The sequence below is a fragment of the Electrona antarctica genome (assembly GCF_951216825.1).
Source record: "Electrona antarctica genome assembly, chromosome: 20".
NCBI classification, from domain to species: domain Eukaryota; kingdom Metazoa; phylum Chordata; class Actinopteri; order Myctophiformes; family Myctophidae; genus Electrona; species Electrona antarctica.
In genome coordinates this window covers 38,023,212-38,044,392 of record NC_136801.1, presented here as the reverse complement: position 1 = coordinate 38,044,392, position 21,181 = coordinate 38,023,212, and the positions used below count along the sequence as shown (strand labels likewise).

Sequence of the window (21,181 nt, the reverse complement as noted above, 5' to 3'; positions counted from 1 at the left end):
TGAAATCTCAGAATTTTTCTGAGGAGCCGTAACAATCTTCTCTTAGGGGGGTCCCTGGCATGTCTTTTCAAAAAGGGGGGTCCGCGGGATGATGTTTTTTTTTGGGGGGGTACTTGACATGACAAAGTTTGGGAACCACTGACATAATGCTTCAAACACCAAAAGGGGTTCCCCGCCCCAAAATGGGTTAAGCAATCAATCACCCCACAATTTAAAAAAGGGCCCCCCCCCCCGACAACAGGTTGAGAACCACTGTATAGTATAGTTAAAGGAGCATTCAGTGATTTCACTTAATTCAAATATCACTTATTTTTTCTTATTTTTTGGATAATCCTCCCTACTATAAAGTGTGCTGACCATATAAGGAGTTCCTCCCTGTCCCCAGTGAGCCCCTGGGGTCAAAAAACCCTAGTTTCGGTTTGGGCTTTGGGTGGCAAAGCCTTCATCCAATCAGGATGAGAGGGGCCTTCCTCCAATCATGATCGAGTGGGGCGGGCATTGGTGCACGACACGTGCTGTTGGTCTGTTGTACTTCCCCCACTGTAGAGCGTGTGCATGTGCACATCTTGTTACCGGGTGGACCGGGTTTTTTTCCCCAAATCACCCAAATCACTGAATGCTCCTTTAAAGGACCACTTCAGCACATTTCAACCTATCGTCATATAATTGGACCCCGCTAATGTTCATGATAAAATACCATCATTTTTTTCCTCCTCAGTCTGTGTCTCATAGGAGGGCTGTGGGCAGTTTGGAAACCCGTCCACCAGTTACATCGTTAGACAGATTTTCTTTTTTAAAACAAGATTTAAAAACATATATATATATACTGTATATTTAGATTTGTATTATCGTGAGAACGATGGCTTCCATTATCGCATTGCAACTTCCATTATCGCATTGCAAGTCTATTAGCTTGGATTCCCCATCGATGATGTCACTGGTGGACGGGTTTCTGAACTGTCCACAGCTCCTCCTATGAGACACACAAAAACAATTGTGCTATTTTATTATGATCATTAGTGAGGAGTGAGGACCAATTATATGAAGATAGGTTGAAAAGTGGGGAAGTGGACCTTTAATATACTGTAGGTACAGTAGTTTATTCATTATGTGTTGCAACTGGTAAGGGAATCATCCACCCACTCACACACAGCAAACACAGAGTCTTAGACTTAGGCATGCGTGAATGCACACATGGTACTGTAGCAGCACCAGGGTAATGCAAAAAGACAGCCAGACAGGCAAGACAGTAGCATAGCGCTGTGGGGGAGGGGTGACACCCGCGGAGCATGCTGGCAAAAACTACTACTACTACTACTGTTGCTACTGTGGCGTGCAGAGCGATTTGGTCTTGTTTTTCCCCTCCCCACCTTTTTTGCATCTAGCATATTGAGGTTTATTCGCCTCATGTTTTCCATGATGTTACTGTTAAAGGTATATTCAGTGATTTGACTTAATTCAAATATATATATATATTTTTTTTTTCTGGATAATCCTCCCTACTATAGAGTGTGCTGACCATATAAGGAGTTCCTCCCTGTCCCCAGTCAGCCCCTGGGGTCAAAAAACCCTAGTTTCAGTTTTGGTGGCGGGTGGCAAAGCCTTCATCCAATCAGGATGAGAGGGGCCTTCCTCCAATCATGATCGAGTGGGGGCACATGCTGTTGGCCTGTTGCACTTCCCCCCACTGTAGTGTGTGCATGTGCACATTTTGTTACTGGGGCGGACTGGGTGGTTTTCCAAATCACCCAAATCACTGAATGCTCCTTTAACTCATTTAGGCCTGACGTCGAAAATTAAAAAATGTATTTTTTTCTTAAAAACCTCATGTTTCTATATCAGTGGTTCTCAATATTTCATGTCAAGGATCCCAAAAATGATATGTAATATGCCGCCGACCCCCATCTGAAAATATGTTGTTCCAGGGACCCTCCAGAAGCAAAGATTTGAGTTAAAATGTTCACTCTGAAAGAAATAATATATTCAAAGATTTGTGCCACATTTTCACGATTTTTCAAAAAATAGCAGACCTACAAGTTCATGTAAGCTCATGCTATGAGCTTGTAGATCTGCTATTTTTCAATAGCTAAAGCATAACATAATGCGAACACCTCGCCCCAAAATGGGTTTTAACCAAAACAGTTCCCAATATCATTCCACATGATTATATATAATATCACATGATGGTGAGGTCACTCGCAGGTAGAGTGACATTGTCTGAGTCATCTCCCTCTCACACACACACAACGTTGGCCTTTAATACGCAATTATTGTTTTGTTGTCTCCACCAGGCCGAAGGCATGGGGAGAGAGTATGTTTTGCACTCTGTCTGTGTGTGTGTGTGTGTGTGTGTGTGTGTGTGTGTGTGTGTGTGTGTGTGTGTGTGTGTGTGTGTGTGTGTGTGTGTGTGTGTGTGTGTGTGTGTGTGTGTGTGTGTGTGTGTGTGTGTGTGTGTCTGTGTCTGTGTCTGTGTGTCAGTCTGTCTGTTAACAGCTAATCTCCTGCTCCGTTAACCCGGTCGATGGCAAATTTTGCATACACACTCCCTGGATGCCAACGATGAACCTCTGCCCCAAGATTTCCAGAACGACCTGTTATAGCTCCACCAGGACGCCGACTTTTGAAACACATTTTTTTATATTACTCCTCCAGATTCTGTCCAAAACCCCGCAAATCGTTACACACCATCTCTATAGTCATGTGTTCAAGACTTGTATATTTTTTTCAGATTCCATCGTAATTGGCTAACATTGGCTTTCAAAGTTTGCAGGATTGGCCCGTTTTGAAAAAAAAGCCTCAAATCATGAACGCAGCGTGCAATTTACGTGAAATCGTTCACAGACGTTCCTACTATGCTGAGGAATATATCCCACCCTTTTCACTTTGGCCTGTTATAGCGCCACCAACAGGTGGATTTTTGCAAAACACATTTTTGGAACAAAATGCCTCAAATCATCCAATTGCCATCCAAGGCGTAAGAAGAAATGTCACCCTTTACACATTGGCCTATTATAGCGCCACCAGGAGGTCACAACCTGACCTGCCCTGGTGGAGACCTGTGCCCCGAGGGACACTTTATCTAGTTGTTGCTGTTTTGTTTTGTAGTGGAGCGCTTTGGATATCACTGCATGTCCAGAAACTGCCACATATGTGACCGGGTCTGGCAAATAGGCCCTCATCTCGACCAGAGTAATTTTTCAGTTTTTTACAGATTATTAAAGTACAGAATGTAAGCTTTCATATGATGTATCATTCAGTAAAATTGGAAAATATTTGAAGGAGATATGACCATTTTAAAATGATTGTGCCGTTTTACCCAAAGCTGAGAAAATCCCCTTTGAATGTTCACAACATTTCAACACCTAGAGCTGGCTAGCCTACTTTGACTTATAAATGTATACATTTAATTTGCCCAAATCAATAATCTGTTGGAATGAAAACCTTCTTCAACATTCAAACTGTGTTAATATGAGAAAAAAAACGAAAATCACAAAAAAAAAAGAAATCAAGTTTATTTTAGATTTTCTGCCTTTTCATTATAGGCGAGATGAGGACCATTTTGCTAGACCTGGTCACATATAATGCAGTGTTTGCCGCTTGTGGGGGTGTTGCTGCAAGCCTCTGTCTGCATAGAAAACTGCAGTGAAGAGCAGTACTATCCCTCCAAGATGTAACTATTCTATACTCGAGAGCTCTAGTCAAAGTCCCAAATGCAACGAGTCAGTGGACTGTTACAGAGCTCAAGTACAGGAAATCTATGGAAAATACAGGATCAACCTCAAACTAATTAATCAAGCTGATTTTGTATCTTCAATATATCCTGAATAACAGAAAAAAAAGTTGCCTGGAATTGTCTGAGGGGAACAGTACAGCATGGCCACCATTGACATCCTATATAAGGCAAAATATTTTCTAGATTTCCTTTCGCTTTAAGTAGCATGTGACATGTCAAAGCATTAGCTTTGCACAAAAAACGTCATATGAGGTCAGCACATTTGGGGCTATGGCCAAATTTAGCCCAATGAGTGTTTTTATGGAAAATTAATGCTTGGGATGGATTCAGAATCATGAAAACCCCCTAGTTTGACTTGTCACATGCTACTTAAAGCAAAAGGAAATATAGAAAATATTTGCCCTTTATAGGATGTCTATGGTTGCCATACTGTACAGGCCATTTTCAACACTTTCCCCTCAGACAATTCCAGGCAACGTTGTTTCTGTTATTCAGGATATATTGAAGATACAAAATCTTGACTGTTACAGAGCTCTAGTCAAAGTCCCCAATGCAACGAGTCAGTCGAAGTCGAAGCTCTAGTCAAAGTCCCCAATGCAACGAGTCAGTGGACTGTTACAGAGCTCTAGTCAAAGTCCCCAATGCAACGAGTCAGTGGACTGTTACAGAGCTCTAGTCAAAGTCCCCAATGCAACGAGTCAGTCGAAGTCGAAGCTCTAGTCAAAGTCCCCAATGCAACGAGTCAGTGGACTGTTACAGAGCTCTAGTCAAAGTCCCCAATGCAACGAGTCAGTGGACTGTTACAGAGCTCTGGTCAAAGTCCCCAATGCAACGAGTCAGTGGACTGTTACAGAGCTCTGGTCAAAGTCTCCAATGCAACGAGTCAGTCGACTGTTACAGAGCTCTAGTCAAAGTCCCCAATGCAACGACTCAGTCGACTGTTACAGAGCTCTAGTCAAAGTCCCCAATGCAACGACTCAGTCGACTGTTACAGAGCTCTAGTCAAAGTCCCCAATGCAACGAGTCAGTGGACTGTTACAGAGCTCTGGTCAAAGTCCCCAACGCAACGAGTCAGTGGACTGTTACAGAGCTCTGGTCAAAGTCCCCAACGCAACGAGTCAGTCGACTGTTACAGAGCTCTGGTCAAAGTCCCCAATGCAACGAGTCAGTCGACTGTTGCAGAGCTCTGGTCAAAGTCCCCAATGCAACGAGTCAGTCGACTGTTACAGAGCTCTGGTCAAAGTCCCCAATGCAACGAGTCAGTGGACTGTTACAGAGCTCTGGTCAAAGTCCCCAATGCAACGAGTCAGTCGACTGTTACAGAGCTCTAGTCAAAGTCCCCAATGCAACGAGTCAGTGGATTGTTACAGAGCTCTAGTCAAAGTCCCCAATGTAACGAGTCAGTGGACTGTTACAGAGCTCTAGTCAAAGTCCCCAACGCAACGAGTCAGTGGACTGTTACAGAGCTCTGGTCAAAGCCCCCAACGCAACGAGTCAGTGGACTGTTACAGAGCTCTAGTCAAAGTCCCCAATGCAACGAGTCAGTGGACTGTTACAGAGCTCTGGTCAAAGTCCCCAATGCAACGAGTCAGTCGACTGTTACAGAGCTCTGGTCAAAGTCCCCAACGCAACGAGTCAGTGGACTGTTACAGAGCTATGGTCAAAGTCCTCAACGCAACAAGTCAGTGGACTGTTACAGAGCTCTGGTCAAAGTCCCCAACGCAACGAGTCAGTGGACTGTTACAGAGCTCTGGTCAAAGTCCTCAATGCAACGAGTCAGTGGACTGTTACAGAGCTCTAGTCAAAGTCTCCAACGCAACAAGTCAGTGGACTGTTACAGAGCTCTAGTCAAAGTCCCCAACGCAACGACTCAGTAGACTGTTACAGAGCTCTAGTCAAAGTCCCCAATGCAACGAGTCAGTGGACTGTTGCAGAGCTCTAGTCAAAGTCCCCAATGCAACGAGTCAGTGGACTGTTGCAGAGCTCTGGTCAAAGTCTCCAATGCAACAAGTCAGTCGAATGTTACAGAGCTCTAGTCAAAGTCCCCAATGCAACGAGTCAGTCGACTGTTACAGAGCTCTGGTCAAAGTCCCCAATGCAACGAGTCAGTCGACTGTTACAGAGCTCTGGTCAAAGTCCCCAATGCAACGAGTCAGTGGACTGTTACAGAGCTCTGGTCAAAGTCCCCAATGCAACGACTCAGTGGACTGTTACAGAGCTCTGGTCAAAGTCCCCAATGCAACGAGTCAGTCGACTGTTACAGAGCTCTGGTCAAAGTCCCCAATGCAACGACTCAGTCGACTGTTACAGAGCTCTGGTCAAAGTCCCCAACGCAACGAGTCAGTCGACTGTTGCAGAGCTCTGGTCAAAGTCCCCAATGCAACGACTCAGTCGACTGTTGCAGAGCTCTGGTCAAAGTCCCCAATGCAACGAGTCAGTCGACTGTTACAGAGCTCTAGTCAAAGTCCTTCAAAATGGAATTCCACCCACTGATGTGACAAGTGTGCAGCACAGTAGTGACTCCCACACATGCTGCCATATCTCTGGATGGCAGCATTGTGTGGGTTATATCAGGACGCAGAAACATTCAAACATGCACACGTGGCATATTGTGAAATAGAGGAAAGCATGATGCCTTATAGGCTGGACGAATGTGCGTGGAACCCATTTCGTCGACTAATACTATGACAAGAAATGTTCGTCGACTACCTTTTTTCACTGACCAAAACTAAATGGAAACTAAATGAAAACTAAGCTATGATGTTGTAAATATATTGACAATTGTGTCAACAAATAAAAACTAGACTAAAATATCAAAGGTGCGTTCAGACTTTAATTTAAATATTCGCCTCGGTTCGTCCCGTTTGTGCTGCTCCAGGTCGCGCCGCACCCGCAACTTCTCGTGTTTGCATTGACTTTGTATGTAATCGTGCCACCCTAACCATCCAAGTCTGAACCCACCTTTAGGAAGGGACTAGTGGACAAGAGATCCAGTATCTAAATCAACTGTAGATTTAGTCGACTAAAATCTTATGATATTAAGTCAACTAAAACTAGACTAACAAAAAACATTCCAGGTGAGGTGACTATAAATGTGACTAAAACTAAATGAAAACTATTCAAGAGACTATGACTTAAACTAAAATCTAAATTTGCTGTCACGGTGGCACAGTCGGTAGTGCTGATGCCTCACAGCTATAGAAGGTACTGGGTTCGATTCCCGCTGCCCAAACCCGAGACGGGGTTGGTGAAAGGGCCGTGTCCCCTAGGGTAGGTACCCTCACAAAAAACATGCAGTAATCCTGGTCTCTAAACTACCTCCCCCTGGCCAGCTGGGGCGCCTGATGGAGGGGAAATGAACTGGTCGGAATAACGTGTTCCTTCCACAAGCTACGTCCGGCTGGGGAAACTCCCCCCTGTCAGGTGAAAAGAAGCAGCTTGGACTCCTCGTGCATAGAAGGAAGCATGAGGTCAGTCCACTGCACCCCCAAGATTGGCAGAGGAAGTGTAGCGCCCAGGATTACATTAGAGAATTCACTGGGTGAAAAAAAATGGGTTGCAAAATCGGCTTACTGCGTGTGGATCCCACCCCAAAGGGAGTCTATGTAAAAAAGGAGATATGTTTTTCCAAAGGGACTTTTGTTGTAATGTGATGAATTATGTAATGTAAACATGCTGTAAATTAAATTGTGAAATGGTGTCGTGTATAAACCCATGAGGGTTGGGCACATTGTGTGCAGGACACGAAAATAAATAAACAATCAATCAATCAATCAATCATGTAGGTCCATTATCTGGGGTTGCTTTCCGCTTTCCGACAGATTAGACTGTTCGCTTGAAAATCTGTAATTTTCGGCCTACTCTCAGCTCTCGTATCCTCTCTCCCCCTCTCTTCCCCTCTCCCTCTCTCCCCCTCTCTCTCTCTCTCATTTCTCCATCTGTCTCTCAATGAAAATCTGTAGTTCTGACTTTCCAGATTTTTTCAAAAATGTTCAAAAACAGCAGATGTACAAGCATGCAGCGTGGCATGGAGTTAAGTGCTTAATTGTGATGCTGTGACGACGTGACACATTAGACCGCCCCAGACCCGAGTAAACGTGCCAGTGCTTTGTGAGAGGATACAAACGAATGTCACGCTGGGCAAGACCTACGCTGTAGAGCAGGGGTGCCCACACATTTATGACGTGAGATCTACTTTCAAAATGACCAGCTCAACAAGATCTACCCACTGAAATAATAAGTGTACCATTGCTGAAAATAGTTTAAATATATAATGTACCTGGGGGGGCTTTGGAATAGGGAGAGAAATTATGACAGGCAGTTTCTGCTGTCAAAATATGTCCCCCCCGTATTTAACTTAAACGCCCAATGCATTCTCAATGGCAATAGCACAAACGGGATTTGGGCGGAAATACCGCTCAAGGAAATGACGCTGACGCTTTACAAATCCGTTTACATTCTCTGTGAATAAAACACGTGTTGTGATTGGTCGAAAAATATAGTATCCAGGGGGAAATACATCTGACGGATGTTCCGGCCCGACACTTCCGTTGATAAACTCTCTGTCTTAGGTTGTGACCAGGCTTTTCTCTCTGTCTTAGGTTGTGACCAGGCTTTACTCTCTGTCTTAGGTTGTGACCAGGCTTTTCTCTCTGTCTTAGGTTGTGACCAGGCTTTTCTCTCTGCCTTAGGTTGTGACCAGGCTTTTCTCTCTGCCTTAGGTTGTGACCAGGCTTTACTCTCTGTCTTAGGTAGTGACCAGGCTTTTCTCTCTGTCTTAGGTTGTGACCAGGCTTTACTCTCTGTCTTAGGTTGTGACCAGGCTTTTCTCTCTGTCTTAGGTTGTGACCAGGCTTTTCTCTCTGTCTTAGGTTGTGACCAGGCTTTTCTCTCTGCCTTAGGTTGTGACCAGGCTTTACTCTCTGTCTTAGGTAGTGACCAGGCTTTTCTCTCTGTCTTAGGTTGTGACCAGGCTTTTCTCTCTGCCTTAGGTTGTGACCAGGCTTTTCTCTCTGTCTTAGGTTGTGACCAGGCTTTTCTCTCTGCCTTAGGTTGTGACCAGGCTTTTCTCTCTGCCTTAGGTTGTGACCAGGCTTTTCTCTCTGCCTTAGGTTGTGACCAGGCTTTTCTCTCTGCCTTAGGTTGTAACCAGGCTTTTCTCTCTGCCTTAGGTTGTGACCAGGCTTTTCTCTCTGCCTTAGGTTGTGACCAGGCTTTTCTCTCTGCCTTAGGTTGTAACCAGGCTTTTCTCTCTGCCTTAGGTTGTGACCAGGCTTTTCTCTCTGTCTTAGGTTGTAACCAGGCTTTTCTCTCTGCCTTAGGTTGTGACCACCAGGCTTTTATATCTGCCTTATGTTGTGACCAGGCTTTTCTCTCTGCCTTAGGTTGTGACCAGGCTTTTCTCTCTGCCTTAGGTTGTGACCAGGCTTTTCTCTCTGCCTTAGGTTGTGACCAGGCTTTTCTCTCTGCCTTAGGTTGTGACCAGGCTTTTCTCTCTGCCTTAGGTTGTGACCAGGCTTTTCTCTCTGCCTTAGGTTGTGACCAGGCTTTTCTCTCTGTCTTAGGTTGTAACCAGGCTTTTCTCTCTGCCTTAGGTTGTGACCACCAGGCTTTTATATCTGCCTTATGTTGTGACCAGGCTTTTCTCTCTGCCTTAGGTTGTGACCAGGCTTTTCTCTCTGCCTTAGGTTGTGACCAGGCTTTTCTCTCTGCCTTAGGTTGTGACCAGGCTTTTCTCTCTGCCTTAGGTTGTGACCAGGCAGGGCCCGAGGCTAAACGAATGTTAACACCCCCATCGCCCAGGACGAAGTTATTTGTCCTTTCTATTAGTAACGCCCGACGCCCAGGACGAAGTATTGTCCAAAAGACGAAGTTTATTGATATGAGAACGGATCGCATGGCTCCACAGCCTGGGAGCGCCTGTTGGGCAATCCTCGGTGTTGCGTAAGTGTGAGACGTCATCGAAAAACTCCCTCCCCTGTTTAGCTGATGAAAACGAAAATCTTAAAACGTTCATAACTCGCGATCTAAATCATCCCGTCAAATTATGAAAAAAGATCCTAGAGGTACGTGTGGAGGGTTTCAGTCAGACTAATTCCTTGAGGTAGGGGGGGAATGTTATCTTTGGTGTGGTTTACGATTGCAATCCATTGACCTTTCAAATTATGATCTCTTACTTACACAGCCTAGCCAGACTAAAAACCTGGACTCATATAAGTCCACGTTTTAGTCGACATGAATGCAACAGACATGCGTTCATGGATGGATGGGTGATGACGAGAAACAGAGTGAAACAATGTGGTTTCGGGCAGTAGTGGAAAGTAACTAAGTACATTTACCTACAAGTTCATAGCGCGGCACTCGGTGCCGTGCTATGAGCTTGTAGATCTGCTATTTTCCAATAGCTAAAGCATAACATAATGCTTAAAACACCAAAAAGGTGCCAATACTTTGATACTTTTACTCAAGTACATTTTGAATTCCGGACTTTTACTTACAAGTATAATTCCGGACTTTTACTTACAAGTATAACGGAGCATTTCTACATTGCAAGTATTGATACTTTTACTTAAGTAAAAACATTTGCGTACTTTTTTCCAACGTCTCGGGATCGCCCAGGAGGAAGTCACTAATGTTGCTCTGGATAGGGAAGTCTGGAGCTCTCTGGTGGAGCCCCCCGCGACCTGACTATACGGATAAGCGGTTGAAGATGGATGGATGGACATTGGATGGATGGTTTTCGGGGGCAGACACTGACCTTGATACTACACAGGTGCATCAGCATTATGACGACGGCTCAACTCACAGAACACCAATACCTGGAGGATGGGGGGGGGGGGGGGGGGGGAGAAGGAGGGGGGAGGGGGGTGGGGGTGTTACTTAACACTGCAACAAAGCAAAGAGACAGCGACAATGGACTGGAACGTTCGTGTTCGTGTGATGTTGTTGTGGCTGTCAGAGAGAGAGAGAGAGAGAGGGGAGGGATCGAGGGAGAGAATAACAGAGAGATAGATAGATAGATAGATAGATAGATATAAGGGGAGAGAGACCATGTGTGTAGTGTATGATAGTAGTAGTACACACAATTAATGGTAACATTTGTGACAGCAACAGCTTTCACATGCCATATCTTTGCCAGATAAAGATATGATATGAATCACTATAGGAGGCAGAACATGAAAATAAAACGACGGAAAACATTTCAAAGACAAAATGTTGAACAGAGAGGCTCTTTGGCCACAGACGTTTACACGACACTTGTCCGAGTGTGGCCAAATGTGCTGACCTCATCACGTGTGTGATGACGGCTTATATGGACGTTTTTAAGCACGTGTTTTTCATGCAAAACTAATGCGTGGAATGGATTCAGAATCATGAAAACCCCCTACACGTCACATGCTACTGTACGTAAAGTATAATGACATTTGCCTTACATAGGTTGTCAATGGTGGCATCTTGGATTAAGGCAAATTTAGCGTATATTAGCAGTGAGCAGATCAGGTTAGATCTTTTATCCTGGCAGTAGACCTAATTTCCTGTCAGAATCAGTTGAAAAAACAAAATAAAAAATATTTTTTGTCCAATCTCTGCCATTTAACTATTGGACTACACTACACAAAACACAAATATACCCAATGGCACTGAGTTTGCACAAAATCACACTCCCTCATGTAAAGACACATACAGTGTTGTTTTAGTTTTAGTCACATTTTAGTCACCTGAAATGTTTTAGTGTTAGTCTATTTTTTTATTTTCACGATTTTTCAAAAATAGCAGACCTACAAGCTCGTAGCGCGCCACTCGGTGGCGCTATGAGCCTGTAGATCTGCTATTTTTCAATAGCTAAATTATAACAATTCTTAAAACACCAAAAGGGGTTCCCGCCCAAAATGGGTTAAGGTTATTGTAGCAGTCAATTTATATTGGGGGTCGGGAGGGGGCGGGGCGGGGGTCCCGAGACATTGCCAAAGCATTTCCGGGGGTCCCCGGCCAAAAACGTTGAGAACCCCTGCTGTACACACTAGACAAATGCCTATAGTTCTCATTAGTAGTGCCATCTATCTAACAGTAAACTGTTTCAATTAGTACCATGACTACTGCTGCTGTCACCCCTCCTTAAATAAAAAAGAAACCTAAATAAACCTAAAACTCCCATCCCCGGATCGGTGACGCAGACCCACCCAGCTGTTGGCGAGATTAGCTCCGGAGTGTCGCACGCACGCACACACACACACACACACACACACACACACACACACACGCACACACACACACACACACACACACACGCGCACACGCGCACACGCGCGCGCGCACACGCGCACACGCGCGCGCGCACACGCGCACACGCGCGCGCGCACACGCGCACACGCGCGCGCGCGCGCGCGCGCGCGATCTCTACAGGGACTCTCGCCAGTTATCCTCGGTACAACCTACGCCATCATCATAATTGCCCTAGATAATGGAAGTAGTATGCCGCCCTACGATATGATGTTTAATTCAGCACACATCACTGCCTGCAGGGAAGGCTTGAACCGTGCGCGTCATCCCGGGTGTTAATTTTTCAATTAGCGCTCCGTGGTTTCTGCTGTTATGACTGGAGATGAGCTGCTCTTGCAATAGACTGGAACTCACCTATATGCTCTCTATGGCATATATAGGCAGCCTACGGCAGGATCCGCCGGGAGAAACTAGGCGCAGCTGCTGGACATGAGACTAATTAACTAGAGCGACAGAGAGAGAGAGAGGAGTGTGTGTGTACGTGTGCGAGTGACTGTGACTGTGCGTCAATGTAACAAAGGTGCAGACGATCAGAAATCAGCAGAGAGTGAGCGACGTTTGCGCAACTGTATGCCGAATTGAATTGGACTCAGCCCCAGACTTTTTTTTTCTCCCTGGAAATAAAAACGTCTGGGTTTCCGAGGCACTGACTGAAGCTCGGTGGTTTCCGCACCAAATGGACAAGCCAAACTCTCAAGGCACACCTGTATTTTCATAGCGGAAAATAGCCAATCTACAAGCTCACACAAGCTCACAAAGCTCGCTTCGTGATGAGACACATTGTGAGATTGCACTTGTAGAACTTCTATTTTTGCTATTGTAAAAAACGTCATGGGGAAAATTTGGGGATTAGGGGACTAAATAGCAACAGATTGAGTGGTTAAAAGATGCTTTTTTTTGTATCTCTTCTGTATCTAGAAAGATAACGTGATATGTCACACCATTGACAGTAATGGCTGAAAACCTCCCAAGATGGCACACACCTGTCCATTGAACTCAATGAAAAGCCTACAGCTAGTTCAAAATGCTGCGGCACGTGTGCTGACAGGTACCAGAAGAAGCGACCATATCACTCCTTCACTGGCCTCTCTACACTGGCTCCCGGTTAAATACAGAATAGAGTTCAAAATCCTTCTCCTCACCTACAAAGCTCTCAATGGTCAGGCGCCACAATATCTCAAAGAACTCATCGATCCCTACAACCCAAATAGAACACCAGTGCGTTCACAGTATGCAAAAATGCTTACTGTCCCAGAAATATCAAAAGTTACAATAGGAGGCAGGGTGTTTAGGTCCCAGGCACCTCGGCTGTTGAACCTTCTCCCGGCTTCGGTCCGTGGGGCTGACACGCTCTGCACATTCAAGACTAGGTTCAAAACCTTTCCCTACGACAAAGCCTATAGCTAGACTTGTCTTCAGTACTCAGTCACCCGATAAAGTAATAATGGTGAGAACTGAGTAAGGGGAACCTCCTGCCAAACCCGCACCTGTGTTGTGCGTCTGCTAAATGCCAAAATCGTACATTGTTTGTGTGGGTTTGTCTCCCAGCAGTAATAAACACTGTATAGGCTCCAGTAAGGCCTGCCACTAACTCAACATCCGGGGAGCCACTCCCCGGAGTCTCTTTTCGTCTTCCACTTCGCAGTTCCGTGGACCTCTAATATGAACCCCCAACTGACGGCCGAGTGTGACCGTGGTCCAGGCCTCTTCATGGAGCCCATCAGAAGTGTGACCGTGGACCAGGCCTCTTCACGGAGCCCATCAGAAGTGTGACCGTGGACCAGGCCTCTTCATGGAGCCCATCAGAAGTGTGACCGTGGACCAGGCCTCTTCATGGAGCCCATCAGAAGTGTGACCGTGGACCAGGCCTCTTCATGGAGCCCATATAGAAGTGTGACCGTGGACCAGGCCTCTTCATGGAGCCCATATAGAAGTGTGACCGTGGACCAGGCCTCTTCATGGAGCCCATATAGAAGTGTGACCGTGGACCAGGCCTCTTCATGGAGCCCATCAGAAGTGTGACCGTGGACCAGGCCTCTTCATGGAGCCCATATAGAAGTGTGACCGTGGACCCGGCCTCTTCACGGAGCCCATCAGAAGTGTGACCGTGGACCAGGCCTCTTCACGGAGCCCATCAGAAGTGTGACCGTGGACCAGGCCTCTTCATGGAGCCCATATAGAAGTGTGAGAGCACAACAGAGCACAACCTGGATCACCAGACGTGGACCAGGCCCCTCCACGGAGCCCACCAAAGTGTGACCGTGGACCCGCGGCCCCCTCACAGTGCACGGCCATGGACTGCTATCATATTATTGCACCACTACATATCCTAATATTCTCATACGTTATATATTATTATTATCCGACAACATTGTTATACCATATTATATTATCTTACACTATTTCATTAATTATATTATCCTACACTATTTCATTCATTATTATTGTTATTGCTACTACTTGTATTTGCCTGTATCTCTTTCCCTGTCTATCTCTCTTCTATTCTTTCCTCCTATTCCCCCTCTACCCCCCCACCCCACCCCCCTCTCCCCCCACACAGGAGTAGCTCGGACAGTTTAAGCCTTTTTATTCAGGTGCTAGTAGGCTAAGTAGGCTATAGAGCGCCGAAGTCCTGATGTCACTCGCTCATCCCCTGGTTCCAAGGGGTTCTCTCTATGGAGAATAACATGGGGTCATCTTAAAAGCGTCTCATATAAGAATTGTGGTCCAGAAATAAATAAACTGTCTCAGTGATATTGTCGGGGAGGCGTCTCTGTATCATTTACGACAGTCAGTCACTCATATTTGATAGTCTCATTCAAACGAAAATGTAACTAATTCAGCAGGAGTAACCATTAGCGTTTTCTCGCAGTCAGTTGATTCTTCATATATCCATATGAGTAAAAGGCCGGGATGATTTGTTTATTTGTCAAACACAGTTCTTATATGAGGCGATATAAAAATCCCCCTATGGGGATTAAAAGTCATAAAACGTTAGCCTCGGAAACCCAGACGTTTTTGTTTCCAGGGAGAAAAAAAAAGTCTGGGACAGAGTCCACTTCAATTCGGCATAGAGTAGCGCGAACGTCAATCACTCTCTGCTGATTTCTGATCATCTGCACCTTAGTTAAATTGACGCACACACGTACACACACACACTCCTCTCTCTCTCTGTCGCTCTAATTAATTTGTCTCATGTCGCGCAGCTGCGTCTAGATTCTCCCGGCGGATCCTGCCGGGAGCTGCCTATGCCATAGAAAGCATAGGTGGACCCCAGGCTATCAAACGTTGACTCTGAGAAAGTTTGGTTTTTATTGTATATGCTGTAGCTGTATCGTACACAGCATTTAAAGAGCTAAGCGGGGGTTGGAATGGATAGAAAGGTCTTCTGTTTTATGTCTCATGACAATGTTACTAATCTGATTTGAAACGATTGCATCAATGAAAGGAATCATTGTGAGTGCGTATGGTGCTGCTTTGTGCCGAATGACTCATCCACTCATCTTCTAAAAAAAAACGTCCTCGTCGTCCGAAAATGAGGCAGGTGTTTTGAAATTCAAGAAAAAAGCTTGACATTTAGAGGTCAACGACGGCACTGTGCAAAATTAAAGTAGTGAGAGTCTTCAGCACTCGTGGTGATATAGGCAGTGTTATTATGCCTGGAGCCGTTTTGGGTTCACAAATTGTATCTAACCCATTTAGGCCCTGACGTCGAAATAAATAAAAAGTATTCTGCCCTGGCTCAGACGTCCAGGCACCTTGGCTGGTAATCCAGTCTGGCAGTGTGCCGCGGGTTCGACTCCCAATCCCGACGGCCTTTACTGCATGTCTTCCCCCCATCTCTCTCCCCATTTCCTGTCAGCCTACTGTCTTGTCCCTCCATAAAAAATAAATAAAATAAAGGCGAAAGCCGAAAAAAAAACATTTAAAAAAAAAAAAAAAAAAAAAAAAGTCTTCTGAAAGAATATATATTCAAAGATTTGTGCCACATTTTCACGATTTTTTAAAAATTGCAGACCTACAAGCTCGTAGCGTGCCACATGAGCTTGTAGATCTGCTATTTTTCAATAGCTAAATAATGCTTAGTTAAAACACCAAAAGGGGTTCCCGTCCAGAATGGGCTAAAAGGGCAGTGCAAGTCATAGTTTGTTATAACAAGTGTCACTTAGCTCTATGTGCTGATAGTAGTCACTGCAGTAGAGCAGGGCTTCTAAACAGTATTTTCTGAATGTGTAAAAAAAAAAAAGAGAAAATTGCTAAGTTCATTTATTTCTCTTTTTTTACCAGCTGCTATGCAATAGCAAGCTGAGTCTATCGTCGATGTGCAAGCTAGTCCTCTAGTCTGCTGGTTTTCTCATTGGCAGCCTCGTCTCTAGGCAACCAGACATTTTGCATCCAACGGGAGAGCATTTTGCAGCCAATGGGAGAGCATTGATGCTCTCTGCCAATGGGAGAGCATTGCAGCCAATGGCGTTTGGAGTCATACGCTGCTGTGCACGCCAACTATACTGTCAACGTCGCACGGCAACTTTTATTTCACCACGGGATGGCGCTGTTTGTGTGCAGCAGCAGACCCCTATGCAGCAGACACGTGTGTGTGTGCGTGCGTGTGTGCGTGTGTGTGCGCGTGTGTGCATGCGTGTGTGTGTGTCCGCATATTTCCGCGTGCTGTGCACATGTGAGTATCATTGATGTGCAAGCTAGTCCTCTAGTCCAGAAACCGCGATGCGCTGTTTGATTGGTATAATTTGTTAACAGATTGGAGAATTACAGTACATTTCAAGCACAACTCGATACAAAACTGTTAACTGTGGACGACACCATAAAGCATTACACTTGTTTACAATAGGGTCCACCATGTTCAATTCATCATAACATTTAGAGACATACAAATATACACTACTATATAGCCAAAAACAGGAAATCATCATAGAGGAGGTGAAAAGGGGGGGGGGGGGGGGGGACATATACAGTGAGGGGGAAAAGGGGTGGGTGGGGGATTCAGATTTTACAGGGGCCAGTTTCGTGTGATCTCATCTCATGCATTTTTTTTCTCCAGTTCAACTACACAGCACACAGAGGCAGAGCGGACCCCCGCAGATGATAATGCAGCTGGTAATTAATTGATTTGATCAATTTGATCTTGAGCGGTGTTGATTTCGCCGACTAAAACTATGACGAAAAATGCTCATCGACTACAGTGACCTTTTTCACCGATGAACACTAAATGGAAACTAAATGAAAACTAAGCTACGGTGACTGAAACTATGACTAAATATACTGACAATTTCGTCAACAGATAAAAACTAGACAAAAAAATATTATGAAGGGACTAGTGGAGAAGAGATCCAGTATACTGTAACACAAGTCACAAGACACAAGTCACTTGGATGTTGAAAATAGCAAATCTAGAGGCAGATTAAGTCTGGCCCCTCTCAATTGGGGGACGGACTTCACGACCGAAGTGGTGACGAGCCAACCATATTCGTCTGGAAGCAGGCTATAACCAACCAGGGCCACAGGACCCCCCCCCCCCCCCCCCCCCCCCCCCAAGTATGATTATTATTTTAGTAACGTGTATGTTTGGGTGTCACAACCTCGTGCCTCGTTTTCCGACGTTCTGTGTGTGGCTCGATGACTGCGTTTTGTTGTGGCTCCCCTGCCGCTGTCCAGCTCATAACATTACAGTATAGCCAGCTGACTGTTGTCGCTTCGAGGCTGCTGGTGGTGAAGCTTGCTCGCAGCGGTGTGCGGCAAATCAGCCCTTTCGCCGTGCGTGTGGCACAGCTTAGTTAGGAGGCAGGCAGTCATACTACACTCCCATTGGCTTATAGGCAGAGGACGCAGACGTAGCAGACGAGGCAGCCAAGCAGACACCTAGTTAGACCTAGTTAGACAGCCACCTAGTTAGACTGATCTGATTGGCTGCCTCGCCAATCAGATCAGTCTAAAGGCTCATACATAGTCTGGATTTTCGGTGGTTAGGTGACCACCGAACTACAACAGGACGTCACGAGCCGCGGTGGCCGAACGGATAGCGGAGCGGTCTTGATACCGGAAGGTCGCCAGTTCGAATCAGCTGTCCGACACGTTAAAATTACCACCGCTGAAGTGCCCTTGAACAAGGCATTGAACCACTACGATGAAATGTGTTCTATGAGCAGGGCCTGGCTGGAAACAAGTTCTTGAGCTTAGCCCAGATACCCTGGGTAAATATAGTAATCATTTCATTTCATTTCATTTCATTTCATTTCACCACGGCCACCGCTCCAGCCCACCGCTCAATGTTATTTCAGCTCCGGTGGTCAGCTCACCACCGAAAATCCAGACTATGAATATGCCTTAACTAGGTGGCTCAAAGTCGCACAATGGTCGCTTACTTTTCATGAGCGTTGTTAGGTCAGGTTTCACCTGACAAAAAAAATCTAATACTGAGAGGGACGAGACTAATATCCACGCAGTCGTATTAGTATGGCTACGCGAGGCTAAACCATAGCCATAGCCCCAACCCCAGCGGAACACATACAGCTAAAGCACATGAAACCGTCACTCACGTTCATGCAAGAATAACCCATTTAGACCTGAGGCCGATTCTTTAAAAAAAATCTTCTAAATCCTAAACGTTTTCTGAAAAACCTATGTTTCTATGTCAGTGGTGGTCAACCTTTTTCATGTCAAGGACCCCCGGAAGTATCCGTATTTGGCCGCGGACCCCCATCTGAAAATATGTTCTTCCAGGGACCCCCCCCCCCCCAGAAGCAAAGATTTGAGTTAAAAATGTCAGATAATATATATTCAGAGATTCAAGATTTGCGCCACATTTTCAAGATTTTTCAAAAATAACTAAAGTATAACATAATGCTTAAAACACCAAAAGGGCTTCCCGTCCAGAATGGGATAATGGACAGTGGAGTTCTGGATAAAAGTTTATATTTAGACTCAGTCATGCAGAGTCAGTCGTGACAAAGAACTTTTCAAGGAGCCGGACCAATAGCATTTTGCCGACTAGCAGCGAGCACGACATATCCACGGTCAATTCCCCGAGATACGTCTCCGAACAATAGGTTCAGCTTCAGCCCAGTTTGTCGCTCTTGTCGCTCGTATAGTGTGTCCCATTTACAAGGAGCCCCAGTGAGCAAGACAAAAAATGATAAAAGGGTTCCAACTTCCTTCCTGATCTGAATTAGCCTAGGCCTTTGCGGGGAGATGAAGCGTGGCTTTTAAATTGATCTCTATATGGGTCAACTTTATCTCAAAGGCTGGCCTGTAAGGACACAGTTTAGTAGCTAGACTTTGTTACGCCTGGAGCCTCCTCTGTCTGAGACAGAGAATGTACGTACAGTAGGCATGGGGCAGGATTATCCACTGGTCAAAATATTTATCCCAATAATAATAATAAAAACTGTTAGGTTTAGGCTTAGGTATTGATTTAACCCATTTAGACCTGAGGACGATTCTACAAATGCCTTCTAAATCCTGACAGTTTTCTGAAAAACCTAATGTCAGTCGTTCTCAAACATTTTCAGACCCCCCCCATCTGAAAATATGTTGTTCCCTCTCCCCAGAAGCAAAGATTTGAGTTAAAAACGTTTGCTCTGAAAGAATATATATTCAAAGATTTGTGCCACATTTTCACGATTTTTCAAAAATAGCAGACCTACAAGCTCCTAGTGAGCTTGTAGATCTGCTGATCTACCACTAAATAACCACTAAACACACAATAACCACTAAACATTCAGGACGGGAACCCCTTTTGGTGTTTTAATATACCTTAGAGTTGTTGTGTGGAAGTAATACAAATTAAGTTCCCCTCTTTTGTGTAGCCTAGAATTGGAGGTCTAGAACTTGGGGTCATGTGATCAGTGACATCACGAATATGTACTCGCAAAGTAGCCTGGGCATTCCATTTGGGGTTTATGTTCCCGTCGGGAAGCGGGTGGTTAACTTTCGTCATGTTGTAGTCAATGATTTGTAGTCATCTGGCAGGAAACCACAAGGCGGAATCAGAATGGATACTTAAGCAATATTACACGAGAGGGTGTGGTTTAACGTGACTATTACCACGACAGTGATGCGGTCAGGAACGAGACCTAGTCGAGTTCCGCAAGCATCACTGAAGTGGCAATAATCACGTTAAACCACACCCTCGAGTGTAATATTGCAATTATACAACAGTTACCCTTAAAACTAAGAAAATCGCTGAAAAGATTTTTTTTTTTAATGACAGATGTAGTCACTTTCCAAAGCCTGGTGACGCGTGGTTACTTGCAAAGTACATCTTCGTAAAGCACTTTAAAGTACAAACATTATCTTTTTTTTGACAGGCTAAATTGCAGGACAGGTGACATCCAAGGTTTGTGGATGACAAAGGTATGTCTTTATTTCCAAGTAGACATGTGCTGCACTGCAGGTGGCAATGCATGGTGTAATATTAATGTGGCCACAAGGAAACAAACAGGACCAAAGATAAGTGGAACACATCCACCCGACCTCCTGAACGCAGCTTATTGTGGCCTCAAAATGAACCGTCAAAGAGGCAGTATAGTTGCACGAACAATAATAGCTCCCTTTGCTAAACTTCATATAGTCAACCCCAAGACCTGACGCCGAATCTAAAAACATATTTAAGAAAAAAGCATGCGTTTCTATAATATCAGTGGTGCTCATGCAGACTTTTTCATGTCAAGGACCCTAAAAATGATATATGTATTTGGCCACGGACCATCCCAGAAGCAAAGATTTATTTGATTTAAAAATGTTAATAAAAAATGAGCTCTACAACCTCATAGGGCGGCACAAATTAACACGCTATACTATGAGCTATCTGCTATTTTTGAACAGCCAAAGTATAAAAGGATGGTTAACCCATTTTGGGCGGGAACCCCTTTTGGTGTTAGCATTATGTTATGCTTTAGCTATTGAAAAATAGCAGATCTACAAGCTCGTAGCGCGCCACCGAGTGGCGCGCTACGAGCTTGTAGGTCTGCTATTTCTTTTAAATCGAAGAACGACTGACCATAGAAACATAGCTTTTTCAGAAAACTGTCAGGATTTAGAAGACATTTTTAGAATCTGATCTCAGGTCAAAATGGCCCTGTCACCCTGAGTTAGTTAACTAACAAAATCTCTTTGACGGCAAGGGAACAAAACCACATAAACAAGGGAAGT

At 45.0% G+C, this 21,181-nt stretch overlaps 1 protein-coding gene across 1 annotated transcript in view; it reads right to left on the bottom strand.

Moving 5' to 3' along the window:
• LOC306913309 (E3 ubiquitin-protein ligase HECW1-like) overlaps window positions 1–21,181 on the bottom strand; it is a gene marked incomplete at both ends in the record, with an annotated part of 139,982 nt that overhangs the window by 96,776 nt on the left and 22,025 nt on the right. The window contains 1 exon segment of the mRNA XM_079489898.1: window positions 10,491–10,528. Coding sequence (XP_079346024.1) covers window positions 10,491–10,528 — 38 coding nt within the window.